This window comes from Centroberyx affinis, unplaced genomic scaffold, assembly GCF_046629955.1.
Source record: "Centroberyx affinis isolate AG114_WGS23_722 - 3 ecotype Tasmania unplaced genomic scaffold, CSIRO-AGI_Caff_v1 ptg001029l_1, whole genome shotgun sequence".
Classification (NCBI taxonomy): domain Eukaryota; kingdom Metazoa; phylum Chordata; class Actinopteri; order Beryciformes; family Berycidae; genus Centroberyx; species Centroberyx affinis.
Window position 1 is genome coordinate 234671 of NW_027279589.1, and position 17352 is coordinate 252022.

A 17352-nucleotide genomic window follows, 5' to 3' on the forward strand; every position below is an offset into this window, starting at 1 on the left:
TCTTTCAGAAGGCCTCCAATAGTTGGAGTGTATCTAGTAGTGTATACACTACTAGATAGTAGTGTATCTAATAGTATATCTAATGGTCTCCTGTCTCTATCCTATGGCTGCTCTCTCTTCACGTGTTACCCGTTCACCGTCTTTGCCCACATAGAGCTTCTGTGGCTGTAGCAGCCTGTTTTATAGGATTACTGGAGTTCCATTTGCGTCATAAAGAAGAACGTGCATCCGCAGGCAGGTGAAAGCCAATTGGTTGAGAAAAGTTGGCAAAATTCCAAAGATGCACACGCTCAAAAAACATGCTTATAAAACTGCTGGCTTTATTTAAAAATAACATGTTTCTATTCATACATATTAGATAAATGTAAATTTAACAGGTTGGACATGTAATGAGAGTAAAAAAAAATTGGATTAATGAGAGATTTTAGTTGGCCACCAGAGACCACCCACTGCGCATGTCAGAAACCTGGGCGGCGTGCGAGGGCTGGTGAGGTTTTTACAAAGTGTAGGCCTAACTTATCTGGTATCATGAACTAGGAGTCCTTTAAAGCAGGGGTCTCAACCTTTTCTACTTCAAGACCCACCTATTCATACTTGTAACGGGCCAGGGACCATTAAAAAAAAGAACCCAAATTATTTTGGCTAATCTATTCTATTCTAATAATCTATTCTACGTGTATTAATGAACTACAACAACACCACTCCCTGTTATACAGGTGGGAGCCCTCGAATTAAATAAATACAATAAAAACAAATAGGTTCTTTAAAATTGTATGGGTGTGCCAGAAGCCAACATAAAACCATAAAAGCAGGGCATTCTCAGTCAAAAGGGATTTATTATACAAAAGTGGAGTCTGGCCTATTAACACAACAAGAACGAATGATTCAATAATTGCCACAGCAAACAAGGAAGTAACCTGTCTTTAGGCCTACTCAACAAGTTACTCAACCAAGCATAATTCAAGAGTCGGGACCCCCGACAACGGACGTCAGTGTTTCCCACAGGCTGAACATGTTTTCTTTAGGGTTCATTACTTTAAATTGTCTTTACATTGTGTCCAACGGAACCCAACTGGTGGAATATGCAGTGAAGTCTCTGCACTGCACTCATGTTAACTTTCTGAGAGAGAATTGTCCGATTGAAAAGTATCAAGTTACTCTTTACCGTTAAAACACATGCAAGTTCGGAGAAATTGTGGAATTTTATTTTTTTTTCGAACGTTTTCAGAACGGGAGACGGACTGTCAGGTTGAGTACAGAGCTACTGCATCACCAAATGACAGACATGACGTGATGTGCACATTAGACGTTTTCATTTCTATACATTAAGTGTTTATGTTGTGCCGGCCGTGCCGATATTGTGGCGCTGCCACAGTTTATGTATTGGAAACAATGGCACGACAATCTACTGGTTTATTTAAGAATAAGAGCGTATCTACGTGGTCAGGGATGAGTCCAGTGGAGCCTGGTGACAGTCAGTCCGTCCGCTGAAACACACGCAAAAAGTGAGCTTCAACTTGAAAACATTTCGCGGCCCACTAGACGGCGCTCACGGCCCGCACATGGGCCACGGCCCAGTGGTTGAGAAACACCGCTTTAAAGCAACATTCCACTTAGTTTTAACATGGGGGTTATTTGCTCTTGACTGCCATGAAAACCAGAATATAAACTAATCACCAAGATCAGATGCAGCTGGATGAGTTTGTAGCGTTCAGATTTTTACTTCTCATTCATTTGAATGAGGCCACGAAAATAGACTGAAAACTGACATTTATCACGTTTGTGAACAGATTCAGATTCAGATTCATTTTGCATTTCTGTTCTTGGTTTACACTAAAATTTGTATTTAAAAAAAAAAAGTTGATCCGGTCTCCCAAACAGGAACTATCTTTCCTAAATGGTATCCCTCCGCTATGTTCTCTTCTATTAATAAAAATGCTATTTGGCGAAATTTATGTTCTAAAACGTTGGACCCAGTCAGTTGAAAATCACAGCAGCAGGATCTGTTGTTGAATCTGTTCACAAATGTGTTAAATGTCAGTTTTCAGTCTATTTTCGTGGCCTCATTCAAATGAATGGGAAGTAAAAATCTGAACGCTACAAACTCTGACAAACATCTGATCTTGGTGATTAGTTTATATTCTGGTTTTCTGGTTCCCATGTTAAAACTAAGTGGAATATTGCTTTAAGTCCATCAAAGAGCATACTACAGGCATATTTTCAATCAATGAGGCTGCAAACTATTTCTCTGAAAAATCATTGCAATTTCCCAACTGCTATGTTCTAATTTACTAAATAGAAGGAATTCAATGGAATTTTCACTGGAATATTTTCAGTCCCATTGACTTGCTCCACTGTTGCTAACAAATCCTTCACACAAGTGCCTTGTGGATGGACTATATAACTCCCAATTCATGAAAAATCAGATGCTATACAAAGAGACAGGTGAGAGAGCAAATCCCTCCATCAAACTGAAATGCTTCAGGCAGACATTGTCAAAGCCAGACAGTAGATTGGATTTCCTCAGGAGCAGAAACACCTGATTTTTTAACCCCGTGTGGCACAAGTCCTAACACTGAATAATCAGATTCCACGTGGATTCTCCCAGTCAGATCTGTGCTACAAGGGGTTAAAAATGCGATCTTTTGTACCCGTGTAAATCCGTCCATAAACAGAGACAGGTGACGGAACAAATAAAACATCTATCAAACTCAAAGCCTGAGACAAACACCCCGTCTACATTGCCAAAGACACACAGTCACAAACAAAGGACAGACAAGAACATAGGCTGAATTTGATTATTGTTTCTGAAGCTATGGTTCAGGACCCAAAACTGGCCAGATGGGTTTGTTTCGGGAGCGTGTCTATGTCCCCAGGGGCCTATGTTCCCAGGGGCCTATGTTCCCAGGGTCCTATGTTCCTCAGTTCAATATTCTGTTAACACACATTAACCCTCCTATTGTGTTCAGGTCAAATTTGACCCATCTCAAGTTAAAATATTTCATAACCCTAACCCCCAAACCCTAAGGCGTTAAGCGCAGTGATCCTAACCCTAAACCTAGAACTGGGGAACATAGGACCCTGGGAACATAGGACCCTGGGAGAGCACATATGTAGAACTGGGGAACATAGGACCCTGGGAACATACGACCTTGGGAACTTAGGACCCTGGGAACATAGGACCTTGGGAACTTAGGACCCTGGGAACATAGGACCCTGGGAACATAGGACCTTGGGAACTTAGGACCCTGGGAACATAGGACCTTGGGAACATAGGACCCTGGGAACATAGGAATGACTCCTTTGTTTCTGGTGATCAGTGTTTCTTAAATTATGGTACCCAAAATATAGGTCACAAACATTTTTCTGGTGGTTCCAAGGATATGATAGTACATTTCTCAGATTTTTGTCCTGGGATAAAAGAATTTAAAACCCCCTTCTCATAAAAAAAACATATTTACATCTACTGAGGGATTTGTTCATATTTAAGGAGGATGTTATGTCGGTAAACTGTCATTTCCCCTCAGCTTTTCCTTAAAATCATGCATCTCTTTCTTCACTTCTAACAAAGTGAATCCCATCCACTTTCATCCCCTTCAACTTGCATGTATCAGCAAATAATCTCTACTTCCTTAACATCCTCCCTTTTCTCCTCCCCCTCCTCCTCCTGCTCTTCCGCCTCTCCCTTTTCCCCAACTTCTGCCTTCTTCTTCTTCCACTCCTCCTCCCCCTCCTCCCTCTCCCTTTCCTCTGCCTCTTTCTTCTCCCACCCCTCTCTCTCCCTCTCCTCCTCTGCGTCTCCCTCCGTCTCTCCTTCCTCCTCCTCCTCCTCGGCTATCGTTTTGCCCCTCCTCCTCCTCCTCTCTCTCAGGGCGCAGGGAAGACAGTTCGCCAGGAAGAGGATGGCGGAGAGGCAGAGGAGGGAGAGGACGGCGCCCACCCCGACTTCTAACTCTCGATCTCCGTGCCTCTCCTCCTCCTCCTCCTCCTCCTCCTCTTCTTCCTCTCTCCCCTCTCTCCACCTGCCTTCCTTCTCCTGGCTCGGGGAGAAGTACACGGCGCTCTCCTCGTGGCTCGGCATCAGCACGGCTCTCTCCAGATTGTTCCGACTCACCATCCCCCCCTTCCCGACGTCGTTCCAGTTTCCGTTAACCACCTTCCCGCCGATTTTGTCGTAATCCGTCGCGTTCCCGCTCTCCGCGTCTTCGTCAAAGTTCGCCGCGTAGACGTCGCCGTCCGACTCCACCAGCGTGTCGGAGATGTCGAAGTCGAACTCCCCCCCGCCCTCCCCGTCCTCGTTCCCTATCGGCTCGAACAGGTCCGAGTCCAGGTTGACCCTTATCCAACCGGATCCCCTCGCCAGCCTCCTCGTCCCGGCCCCTCCTCTGGGTTCCTTCCCTTCCCCTTCGGCGATCGAGTTCGAGGCGATCGGTCGGTCGAGGCAGGTCGACACCAGGAGCTCCGCCCGCAGCAAGGGCCCGCCGCCGTCCCCGCGGGCGACGATGCGCTGGGCGGGGCCGGGGGTCACCGCGACCACGCTCTCGGCCAACGAGGAGAGACGCAGGAAGAAGGGGACGCCGCTGAAGGAGGACAGGAGGGAGGCGGTGTCGTCGCTGAACTGGAGCCATACGCTGATGGACGCCTCCTGGAGTGGGGGGGGTTAAAAAATTAAAAAAAGGTTATTTCAGTTGTGGGGGTCTGGGCTTCATGTTGCTGTCAAGTCGTTGTTGCGGAAATAACCGTTGGAACAACTTGAAGTTAAAAAAATGAAGACTTGGAAGCCTTCAAGATGCAAGTTTTCTTTGGTTGCTTCTGATCAATTTTCTCACACTTAACACACTGAATTTAGGAGTGCGTGTTTACAGCAAGACAAACATTGCAATGTCAATCATAATCTGAAAATCCTGCAAGTAGCTGTATCCTGGCATTAGCCTATGTCAGAGGTTCTCAGTTGTTTTTCAGCCAAGGACCCCTTACAAGATAGAGAATATACCGGGGACCCCCTCATTCTGATTTGTGATTTTGGGCTATACAAATAAAAATTGACTTGACTTGACATGTATGTCCCTTGGAATAATCTGACGTAGCCTATTTTTTATACTTCTATAGTCTTAGTTATGTGAAAGAACAACACAAGAGAAATGTATTAGAAAGATATTAGATATGTATTAAAAATATTTGCACCATCTCAACACTGAATACCCACAAAACAACCAATCAATTAGCTGCAAGTAACACTGTACCTAAACAAAATATCAAAGGGAAATCAGGAGAAAAGTGCTAATTTGAAGTGCATTTCAAAAAAACTTTTTTTTTTAAATCATGATAATTTAAATGAATGAATCTGAAAACTTTTCACGGACCCCCTGGCAGAGTGCCACAGACCCCTGGGGGTCCCCGGATCCCACTTTGAGAACCACTGGCCTATGTGATCAAAATCGTTAATGTTGGTTTTATTTTGAAGGAATGCATTTTCTTGTTGGTGACATCAGAATTCGGGAAGTCCAAGAAATCTGGATCCATCACCAAAGCTGAGGAGAATGGTATTTTCAAGTAGGAAGCTCGTATCTACCAGCTTTTCCAAAGGACATGAATGCAGCATTATTTCCAGCCCTATTCCCATCATCAGTTCTGCCTCACTGTTGCACTGTTGCAAAGTCTCTTATTTGGATGTTTATGGAACAATGTGATGTGCTTTGTCATCACCTGCTGGTGGTTGTACAGGATGTTGTAGGCTGTCACTGTCGTCGTGACGATGGAGGGGTGGGCGGGGCTGGCCGTGATCGACATGCCGAGGCCGCTGACCACCTGCGCCGAGAGGTCCCCGGGGGTGACGGGGTCCGAGGTCACAGTGACGTCACAGCTGCCCAGCACCCCGTCCCACTGCCCAGAGATGACCTGAGAGAGAGAGAGAGAGGGAGAGAGAGAGAGAGAGAGAGAGAGAGAGAGAGAGAGAGATTGTTACTACATAAACATTTATATCTTCCATGTAGACAACTGATACCCACACACGACACAGCATTCAACTAAGTGCTTTTACGAGGTTATGATGAATTATCACCTACGTGCAGCGATGTCTTTCCGGGCCGTAAGCCAATCAGGTTGTTCTGTGTGCCGAGGGACGCCACTCGAGGGTCCTCCACTCTCAGCCAATTGCGGACCAGCTCTGTCACGTCCACGAACCAATCGGACGAGCCCAGGAGGTGAGTGGTCCTGCTCCGGAGGTCCTGAGCCGTGAACTGAGTCAGAACCTGGACCGAAGAGCGCTGAAACACCGGCGAACACCTGAGGGGAGAGAGAGAGAGTAAAAATTGAAGACATTTAAGTTACAACATACACACATTTCTGATAGAAAGAAATAGAAATAATTGGGCACACTGTGGCTCTCCTATACCCGTGCTCGGTGAAGTGGTTCCAGCCGTCTATGGCATTGAGAACGGGGTCTGCCAGGGACACTCGCAGGGGCACCGAGGGAGCCCACACCGCCAGGCACACGGAGCCACTGAGCGTGCCCAATAGAAACTCCACCCCCACACAGGTGCTGCCCACTCCTGATTCGCTGCCGTCCACGAAGAGGGCGGAGCAATCGCTGGACACCTGTTGTCATGGAACAAAGAGGGAAAACCAGACATAATTACTGTAGGTAAATCATGTCAGGAAAAAGATTAGACAACTCAGATAGTAGTTATGTGTTATAGAAAGACTGGGAGCAGCCAGCAAAAACTTTTTTGGACTTTTCTGGCCCATGCGAAATGAGCATGCACATCATAACATAATATAATATAACTAACAAGCTGTAGACATGATATATCATAATATAACATTTAATGTAATATTGTTACTGTAATTCAGTAGCTTTTTTTCTGTATTTGTACTTGTACTTTTTGTAATTAATTTTAATTTGTGTCCATGAGACATTTTGTATACTCTATAAGCATTGCACCAAAAACTGGCCGATCGCAAACTAAAATGTGGAGATAATATTCAGTTAACTGTAATATTAATGCTCATATTTCTCCATGATAGCCTAGTAGCAGAGTATACATTAGCCAAAAACCAATACATTTAGCTACAGTATTGTTGAGTTTGCGTTTGTCTGTTTGTGGTCTAGTTCATCAGCCTTGCTAGCTATTTGGCTAATGGTACATTAGCGAAAGGAACATCAATATAGTAACATTATTGAGTAGGCTAATTGGGATGGAATTTTTCATTTTTTTAAATCGCATACTGAATAATGACATGAATTTCAAAATCGTATTTTTACAATGACCATTGTAGTCTATAACATGTACAATATCACATATTCAACTCTGTCCTCTTGTTCTTTTTGTGTTACATGGAAAATGCCCATGCTGAAGTCAGAGTCATCGTCGACGATGAGATGTTGCATGTATTTCTTATGAATGAACAGTTACTCTCTCGTAGTACGCAGCGACAAGCGGTGAGAATGTGCCGAAAGTTTTTTTATGTGCTAAACAACGGCAAAAACAAATGTACAGCAAAACGGACAAAATGACCCCAGGCGCTACTGAGTATATTTTCAATGAGCTACTTTCTACTCTTACTCCAGTAGATTTTTACACCGGTAATTTTACTTCTACTTCAGTACAATTTCAGTAAAGTAACAGTAATTCTATGGAAATTAGTCGTCAAGACGCAGGTTGCAGGTGCAGGTTGGTCGCAGGAATAAGACAGTCCATATAAAGGAATTATCCAACCGCACAGTTAGACTTTGTTGTTAACTTACATCTTTATTTTCTTGGGATTAGGCTTGAGAAGCGAACAACACGTTTCGCCAGTTGGAAGTCTAACAGTGTGCGGTTGGATAATTCCTTAACAGTAGAGTAGGATACCTTGACAATGTTCTCGTTGGTCGACTGACACCTGACAGCAGCGGTGACGTCTGACACCTTCCCATCATGCCCTATGGCCAGCACAATCACAGGAAGTGACACAGGCTCGTTGGTCAGTATGGCTGTGTTGATGATGGTGTCACTCTGGAGACAACGACAGAAACAGCAAATACATGGTTGTTACACACCGAATGGGGTTTCTGAGTATGGAGTACCATCTAATGGTATAAAGCATGCTACTGAAATTGCCATCTGCTATTGGCTGCTCTTTGGTGCTAGGTGATGTCACCTTCTATGGAGTACAACAGGTGATGTCACCAGGTAATGTCAACTTCTATAGACTACAGCAGGTGTTGACATCACCTGGCGCCAAAGATCAGCCAATAGCAGATGGCCAGTTAAGTAGCATGCTTTTCACCATTAGATGTCAGGCTTTACACAGATTTGGGTTTGGGGTTTAGCTCCTCTTTAAATAGGGTTTGACCAATATTGTTTTTTGAAGTCCAATACAGATTTTTTGGATTGAAAAAAATATATACTGTATATACTGTATATGCACTATGAAAAATGATAAATGCATGAAGAAATCTGCAATATATAACACATAAGAAAAGAAGAAGAAGAAAGAAAATATGCAGACATATTAATAAGATGACAAATATGTGAATTTACACCACAGGATCTGCAAAATGTGCATGGTATTCACATTAACAGCTCTACAGAGGGCCATACAGAAGGTCTTTGTAAAATCTATCAACCCTATCAGTACGTTCACCGAATAAACAAAAGAATGAACAACTTGGTAAAGACCTAATTGTTTGAATGAAAGAATAGAATGAAGAGGAAAGTGAATCAACAAATGAACGAACTACCTCTGTGATGGGAGCGATGCCGACGATGTATCGATCGGCGAATGAGAAGGTGCTCACTGCTGCCCCGTATGGCGATGGAGGGTTATTACGCCCCGAGTACTCCACCCACCAATTAGCCGACACTGTCATGGCAACGCCGAAACTCCGCCTCAGACCGTCGACTGACAGACACACCACCTGGTGGAGGAGAGAGGGACTGCAGCGGGAGTGATGAGAGATCGATTGACTGATTAGGTGCATTCGTTTGATTCATATTTGATTCTGGTGTGACTTGTGTATGAAGCTCTTGACCTACTTGTGTATGTGCTTGAGTGGAGTGTGTTTGTGGCAGATGATGGAGATGACATCATGTTTTGAGCCCTGGGTTCTCTCCAGGGTCACTGCCCACAGGTCAGAGGTCAAAGTTCGCTGGGCCACCATCGACACCAGGCCCTTCTTCACCTTTAACCTAGGGGACAATGCACACACACAGATTTTAAATGCAAGAGCGGTGAAGACAGTTGGACTTCTGCCACAGCTGCATCTGTATTATTCATATCAAGTTTTCGTATTTCTACCATTTTTCCGTTTACCTTATAACAACAAACTCCGCACTGAAATTGGCCCTCAGATTGACAGAAACCCCGATTGGCTGTCCTATCCGGATCGGCCCTCGGTGATAGCGAATCAGGACGTGGGAATCCAAGTTCAGCTCCTCCACTTCCTGCCCGTTCAAACAGGCTTCCTCTTCTTTGGTGCTGTTCCTCTCTTTTTTCTTCTCCTCCTCCTCCTCCTCTTCCTCCTCCTCCTCCTCCTCTCTCAGTGTCACTGCTTTGATATAGAAGAGCTGCCTCTGGGACTGAGGCAATTTGTCCTCCACGCATCTGGATGGATGGATGGATGGAGAGAAAGAATGAGAGATGTTGGAGAGAGAGAGAGGGAGATTGAATGACATACAGAACGATTGAAATAAATCCAACAAACCCCCCCATGCTGATACGCTTAAGCAATAACATATCAAAGGTCGTGCTATATGATGGTAATTGGCAATAACCACAATATAGCCCAAACTCCCTTATGTTATTGCATTTGTACAACATTTACAACATTTTTACAATAGTATCAAATATTAAACAAAAGCCCTAAGTCAAGGTTGAAAAATCATGAAGACGAAATCATCTGCAAAAACAAATTATGTTTAAAATTAGCATTTGATTTGCACAGGGAACGGAAGGTATTTGGTGCTGAAATTTTTTATATTTTTATTTTTTAATTACAGACATGGCACATTCACATGGGACTACAATCACTAGACGATGCCAGATGATACTAAATTTATTGAATGTTCATATGAATTTAACTCAATTTTATATAATAATTTCTTGATTTCTTTTTGATTTTCAAATTTCTTGATTTGCTTCATTGTACTATTACTCATCTTATATGTTTCTTCAATGAAATTGTGAAATACTGTGTTGAGATATTTTGTACAATGCAGCTTTTCCTTTTTTCCCCAACAATATTTTTATATTTTTAGCACATTCATTATTTATGTAGTGTTGCATGTTAAAAATGTCATTCAGTGTCGGTCTGCTATTCATTCTCCTTTGAGGACAATAAAGAACCCACTGACCTGAAGAGAAGTGAACACACCTCTCCACATGTTACCATTTTCTCTTCTGCATACCTTGGCGGTGTCAGCTTCAGGTTGGCCACTGTGCCGAAGGAGGAGTAGTAGAGTTGGATTCGGTCTCCGACGGGGCCCCGCTGGTATCTGAGGGCCCCTGGCACAGTGGTGTCCCCTTCAACACCGGGACGGTATCTGAACAATGGCATAAATTAAACTGTTAAAGATGCTGTTGACATCAACTAAAACTCAGCCACCTAGAGGAAAGATTGGATCTGTGGAAACTGCCGCAAACATGAAACATGAAACCCGTAAAATTGCCGTTTTAATTTTTTCCGGTAAAAGTAGCAGTTTTGTTCACACAAGACATGCCTTTCCGCTTTTTTAACGTAATGCTACCTTTCACATAATACTGGCAATACTGTTAAATTCTACTGTTGTCTACTGTTGTCATTTCCCTTCTTTCTTCAGAGATCTAACTATCCAACTATTTCTGTGGGTATTTATATTTAGTGATATTTTGTTTCTAGCATTCTTTCGAGAATGCTAGAAAGCACCCGTCTAGTCCAGTTTTTACCTAGAAAACTGAATGCTGAATGAAGGGAATGGATGGTAGAATGAACCTATGAATGGATGGATGGATAGATGAATGAATGAATGAATGAAACAAATAAATAATTAACCCATGAATGAATGGATGAACGAGTGAATGTTGTGTCCAAACTATACAAGTCACCTCAGTAAGGGAGAAGATGCTCTTCCTCCACCGGTTCCACCGTTGTCACCGGCGTTGCCATGCCAACGGTTGCCAATAAAGCTCGCGTGACGACGGCGGCGGCTCCCCCGCTGCCGCTCCCGGTTCTGCGCCCAGCGGCGGTGGTGGATGTGTCTGTACCGCTTGTCCAAACCTTGATACGATTGGTCAAGGCGCTCCTCCTCGAACCAATCGTTGGGCAGCGTCAGAGTCACCACGCAAAGTCCTAGAGGAGGCTGGGACACAGGAAAGAGAAAGAGGAAAGGATGGCGAGAGAGAGAGAGAGAGAGAGAGATCACAACTTTTAAATCCTAATTCTAACCTTAACTCTAAAACAGACCTTTTCCCTGCTGAGGACCAACAAAAATGACTTTACAAGGAACTCTAGCTAGACTACTTTCCAAGTACATTAAAAGGATACTGATGCTGATTTTGTTATTTTCATAGGATTTGTTGATGGTAAGCAATGCATTAAAAAACACCGGCCTTATCCTTTAATCTTAGTACACACACACACACACACACTTCCTTCCCCTGCTGTACCAGTGTGATGCAGGAGGCCTTGTGCTCCTCTGTCTCCTTGAAGGCGTGCAGGGTGATGCAGGTCATTCGGGTGCTGCCGTCGCCCCGCATGTGGAACAGCGCCCTCACCCTGAACCTCTCCTTCCCCCCCTCGTCCCTCTCTCTCTCCACATGCTCTGAGAGGAGGGACGCCGACAGGGGAAGGGAGAGAGGGAGGACGGGGTCCGATATGAGCTGCGGAGAGAGAGAGAGAGACAGAGAGAGAGAGAAAGTTGTCTCTTGCAGTCAACTGGCAGTGGCAGAGTAAGTGCATTTTACCATGCCAAGAAAGCACCTTTGGAATTGAACTGAATAACGAGAGAGAAAGAAAGATAAGAGTGAGGGTAAGTGGGAGAGAAAGAAAGAAAAATAGAGAGGAAAAGTGATGGGGAAAAGGGAGTAAGTAAGTATTAGGGCCTTTCAGATGATGTAACACACCCTCTGGTGGCCATTTTGGAGGTCCTCAGCACTTGGGTAACAGTGGCTGTGAACGGCTGATTGCATTTCTAAACTGAGGCCCAATCCCAAACCAGCCCCTAACCCCTCGCCCTATCCACTCCCCCTCCGTTTGTGCGTTCACGTGGAGGGTTCGCCATATTAAGGCCCGTCCCAAACCAATTAGCGGGAGTGTAAGTGGACTGTTAAACCCTCCGATAGCGAGTCTACATTGATGCCGACTCAAACGTCGACATCGATGATGCCGAAGCCATGATAAACGTCTATGTAAGCGCTGAAAACAAGTATAATACTATTATTATTATTTTAATTGTGGTGAAAACCGGGACAATTTGGTAGTGAATGTTGAAAACCGGGACATTTTAGTGTTTTACAGATATTTGTCAGGACTCGGGACACCCATCTTGAAATCGGGACAATCCCGGACAAACCGGGACGTCTGGTCACCGTACATCCGAAGGCACCTCCACAGCTGCGAGTGTAACTTAATTTGGAGTGACATTTGGTAGTGAAGTGGTAGTGGGAGGGGCTGGTTTGAGATTGGGCCTGACTTGGCTGCCTAAACAGCATAAAAATGGTTTTAATTTCTACGTTGTTTTAGCTGGGGACTGATGATTTGAGTCGATGCATCTGATTGATTTGTGTTTAGCTAACCATAGCATGTGGTCAATGTACTGACACTGTCTAATTGTTAACACATCCCATTTGTGCACTAATGTTAGCTAATAGCTAGCATTAGCAGGGGCTAATTGTGTGGTAACATTAACAAAAGTTAGGCTACCATGCTAAATTAGCTTGCTGGCTAGTTAGCTAACAAATCCAAAAACCAACAGTTTGTTCAGGCTGAACTGACTGTTCTCAAGAGTGTTTTGGAGTAGAGACTAGGCTAAAGATAAGACTTAATTTGGAAACAAATCTACCTTAATCAGACTATTCATTTTAAATTATAATGCTACTGAATTAATCTACACCCACATGACAACAACCTCCTCTTTCTAGCCTGGTTGTTAGCCACTGCTTGTGCAAAGCCTGCTTGGCGCCAGAAAGAGAGAGAGAAAGACAGATGAGGGGGAACAAATGAAAATTACATATTTCAGGCTTCATGAACTTGCCAAATTATGAAACCTCTGAATCATTTTTTGTTTGGGGAAAAACAAGAGTGCATCTCCTGCCATAATGCAAGGCAAACTAAGCAGAAAGACGTCTTTTTAACTAATAGGTACTTTAATGTTAGTTATGGGCACTGTACATGTGTACGAACATACTACATATACAGTACTGTATTGCATGGCACATAATGTACTTGTGCACTTGTGTAGTTCAATTATTTGCTTTTATATGCTTCATGTATTCATTATTATTTTCCCCCTCTATTTGCCTTGGCGAGATGGATTTACACGTCACACCAGCGAAGCAAGTTGAAATTGAAAATGAAAGAAAGCGGCGAGCCTCACAAGAAAGATCAGAGAGAAAGCGAGACAATCAGAGACGGAGGGAGAGAGAAACGGATAAGAGGAGAAACAGAAAGACAGATGATAAGAGAATCAAACGGATATGATAAAGGAGAGGAGCGAAAGAGAGAAAGTGGGGGAGAAAAGGGTCAAAAGACTTAGACAGTAGGTCAACGTTTCTGATTTCCAGAGAGGAGATTAGGCCTTTAGTCTTGGCTGGAGAGTGCCTGTCTGTCTTGGAGGACTGCCATCCATAGAGAATGGTTATTAATCTAGGATTATGCTTAATCTAAATCGGAGAAAATCAGACGATGTTTGTAACATAACCTTCTACTGCGATAACGTAAGCGCAGCTACATTTGCTTTTCATTGATAGTGTTAGAATATTACTATAGATTGTAAAATGTAAAATTGGCCTTATTGAATCAAGGTTTATTAAAGCTGTACAGGCACAGGTTTGAGCTGGGAGAGCTGAGATGAACCCGAGAATCTCAACTTCAGAGTTTTCCCCCTTCATGGCACTGTATGCAGGGATGTAGCGGAGGGCAAACCCATCTTAACCCAGTTTACCCACTTTTTTAGAAACGTAATACAGTTTATCCACCTTTTCAGGCTCGTACAAAAAATTTTTGTTGAAGATTCACAGTATATATCATAGTAAGTAGTATCAAACTGATGCAAGTTATGAGGATAGGGTCTTTCAAGTGGAAAAAGTATAAATTAAGGCTTTTTAATGACAGAGTTTCAATTAGATCGTTAACACTAACCAAGGAGAAAAGCTTTGGCAAACCCATTAACACAAAATATATATTTTCATGTATTTTAACAGCATATGTTGTGTATTAATGTATGTATGGATTTACAGACATGGTGCAGAGATACATTTACCATGGAATGTATCTATATGAATGTATTCCAGGATATATTATCCAAGAATATATTTTGAAATGTAAGCTTATCCAAGGATACATTATTCATGAATATGTTTAGAATATGTTTTGAATAATAATAATATTAATAATGGGATATATTATTCATTAATATACAGTATTTACTTATATATATTTTGAACATGTATATACACACCAAGTGTTTAAAAAATTGGTATACATTTTTATATACATTAATATCCACTGTATTATTGAATATTTTTTTCCTGTTTCCAGGTACATCTATTATTTAAGAACTAAAATACTATATATTATAGTATATATTATTATTATAATATTTTGTTAAAATGACTAAATAAATCAAAGACGTCAAATTATCCATTCACCCAATCAACCCACCCACATATAAAATCCATCCATCCATCTATCCATCCTTCCATCCATCTCGCCCCCCTTCTTACCTGTGTGACTGAATAAGGCCCAAATGAGGCCTGGAGGCCCGGTCTGGAGGCCTGGCTGGGTGGGGGCAGCATGAGGAGGCTCTGGGAGAAGGAGAAGGGGCTGGAGTTGGAGAAGAGCGGGCCCAGCTCGCCCTGGGACAGGGGCAGGAACTGCCAAGGAGGAGGAACAGCCGACATCTGGACAGGCAGGGAGAGAGGGAGAGGAGGCTGGGTTTGGGATGGTGGGACTGGAGGAAAACAAGAGGTGTACACGAAAGGATTAGAGATTGAGCTTTATTAGAAAGCCGCTCTCGAGCAATAGCAATTTTTTAAGAATAAATAGAAGAAGAAGTGGGTAGTTAGCAAGAGCAGTGATAGCCACCATAACTGAACAGACAAAGAACAGAGCGCTACCTACAGAACCTCAAACTGCATCAACAGAAAATCCAAGAAAAAGACGTCACAGTACTGGACACAGTATATGCCAGTTCCACATGTTGGATTTTTATCAAAACCTCATTACCGACTTGTTTCACATCAGGAGATGCACATATTTACATGACTGGACCTGAAATGGGACATGGATCCGTTCAAATTCTACACATTTGAAGCAACACCACCTGGCCAATCAGCACTATATCTGTTCAGTGGCCATTAGGGCTGCTCTTCTACCACTGGAGCAAGTTTTGAAAAAATTGGCAGGAGGGTTATGTCTAAACCAGAACTTAGCTCTCCAGTGCCTCCATGTTGTTTGATTGCACCAATAATGGAGGGTTTGTCTCTTTTTCTGTCTGCTGATTGGCCACACAAAGTTTGATGGTGTTTGACGTGAATCCATTTGGAAGTTATATGCCTTTTTATAAGAAGCCAAGGCCACTATCACGCCCCCCTTTGGCCAATCAATGTGAAAAGTTAATCAGTGATTCTTTGCCTCATGACCAACATTTCTAGAACGTTTCATGGTGTGTGAATCCATTCGGAAGTTAAGTGCCTTTTTATGAGAAGCCATGCCCAGTGTCATACCCCCCTTTGTCCAATCAGTGTGAAAAGTTAATCAGTTCTTTCTTGCCCCATGACCAAGCCTTCCACAAAGTTCCATGCAAATCCATTCATAACTGTTGGAGTTATCCTGCTAACAGACAGACAGACAGACATAACCCCCCAAAAATAACGAGGATGGATTACCACTTAAAAGAAAGTGAAATGCATGTGAACTGTTGACCTCTGCAAAACTCAACACTTACTTTGACTCACTAATGTATTAGAGACAAAAAGTCCAATTGCCATAGTAGACACTCACCTGCTATGAAAATCCAAAACAGCAGCAGCATCCTAACTCCTCTTCTGCCCCACCACACATTGCGGCAGCTTACATCTCCCATCACTACAGCCCTGTGGGGGAAGAAAATAGGCCATCAGAGAAACCATAATTGTCATCACACCCCTATGGGATAACACAATACAATGCATGTATTCACTGGCTTTGCAGTTGCGTCACAGATCTCCACCAACCACCACGTCTGGATCCATTGTCCAGAGGAGAACTGGCTCTATGCAAATAATGTCTAAATATATGCCAAGCACGCTAGAAAAAGAGAGATAGCTGAAAAGATTGTTGTAGCCTGGCTGTAGATCCATTCAGTAATGTTATAAATAAAAATGAATAGTGTGATAAGGTAGATGTGTTTCCAAATGTAGGTTACTGTGACACAGTAAACTGTCTTGTCTTTAGCCCTAGTCTCTACTCGAAAACACTCTGAGTTGTAGCTTGAGAAGAGTCAGCTCAGTTAACCTGAACAGACTGTTAGCTAACTAGCCAGCAGGCTCATTTAGCAAAGACACTGATGCATGTTAACATGCGACTAATAGCCACTAGTTTCTATTAGATATGTGCAAATAAGATGTGTTTACAACAAGACAGTGATGGTTAGCTGCTAGCTACCTGACATTATCTTAACCACTGGTGTTCAATGTGCCATAGAGGGCCGAGATTTGCGTTTTTCATTCCAACCAAGCGCTATACCAGGTGATTTCACTGATTAGTTCCTCGGTTGAAGGTGTGTTAATCAGTGAAATCACCTGCTGTAGTGTTTGGTTCAAATACCTGACTCTCGGCTGTCTATGGCACATGGTTGGACACAACTGATCCAAACTCAAAATCAATCAGTGTGGTGGAGTGTACCAAAACTGTTTTTTGGCAGAGAATATTTTAGTTACAACTGATTGAGTTAGCAAGCCTTTTTTTTGTGTATCAGGTTTGAAATGTATTAGGTTTGCGCAATTAATGCTAACATTGAGCAATTGTGTGTTTGTGACTGCAGTAGCATGTGCAACAAAAGCTATTTTTGCTGGTGAATATTTTAATTACAACTATTGAGCTAGCAAAGCAGTTTTGCCTTACAGTTGTGGAATTTATTATGTTTGGGCAATGCTAACGAAATATTTTGGCTAACAAGCTATTATGACACT

General features: G+C 42.9%; 1 protein-coding gene across 1 annotated transcript; it reads right to left on the bottom strand.

Annotated features, from left to right (window-relative positions):
• Positions 1-1435: 1435 nt before the first annotated feature.
• Positions 1436-16265, bottom strand: tmem132a (transmembrane protein 132A). Its single transcript, XM_071522817.1, has 14 exons — positions 16184-16265; positions 14905-15131; positions 11629-11841; positions 11159-11321; positions 10392-10506; positions 9298-9588; positions 9021-9173; positions 8726-8921; positions 7854-7997; positions 6395-6597; positions 6066-6285; positions 5707-5898; positions 3771-4645; positions 1436-1487 (listed from the first exon to the last, which is right to left on the bottom strand). Exons 1-14 carry the CDS (start codon positions 16263-16265, stop codon positions 1436-1438), a joined length of 3126 nt encoding a protein of 1041 aa, XP_071378918.1.
• Positions 16266-17352: the final 1087 nt, after the last annotated feature.

Coding starts and splice junctions, on each gene's coding strand:
- tmem132a (XM_071522817.1), bottom strand. CDS start 16,265: ATGGGAGATGTAAGCTGCCGCAATGTGTGGTGGGGCAGAAGAGGAGTT. Junction 6,598..7,853: donor CCAACGAGAACATTGTCAAG/GTATCCTACTCT, acceptor CCATGACAACAG/GTGTCCAGCGATTGCTCCGC. Junction 1,488..3,770: donor GAGGAGAGGGAGAGAGAGGG/GTGGGAGAAGAA, acceptor CGTGTGTTTCAG/CGGACGGACTGACTGTCACC.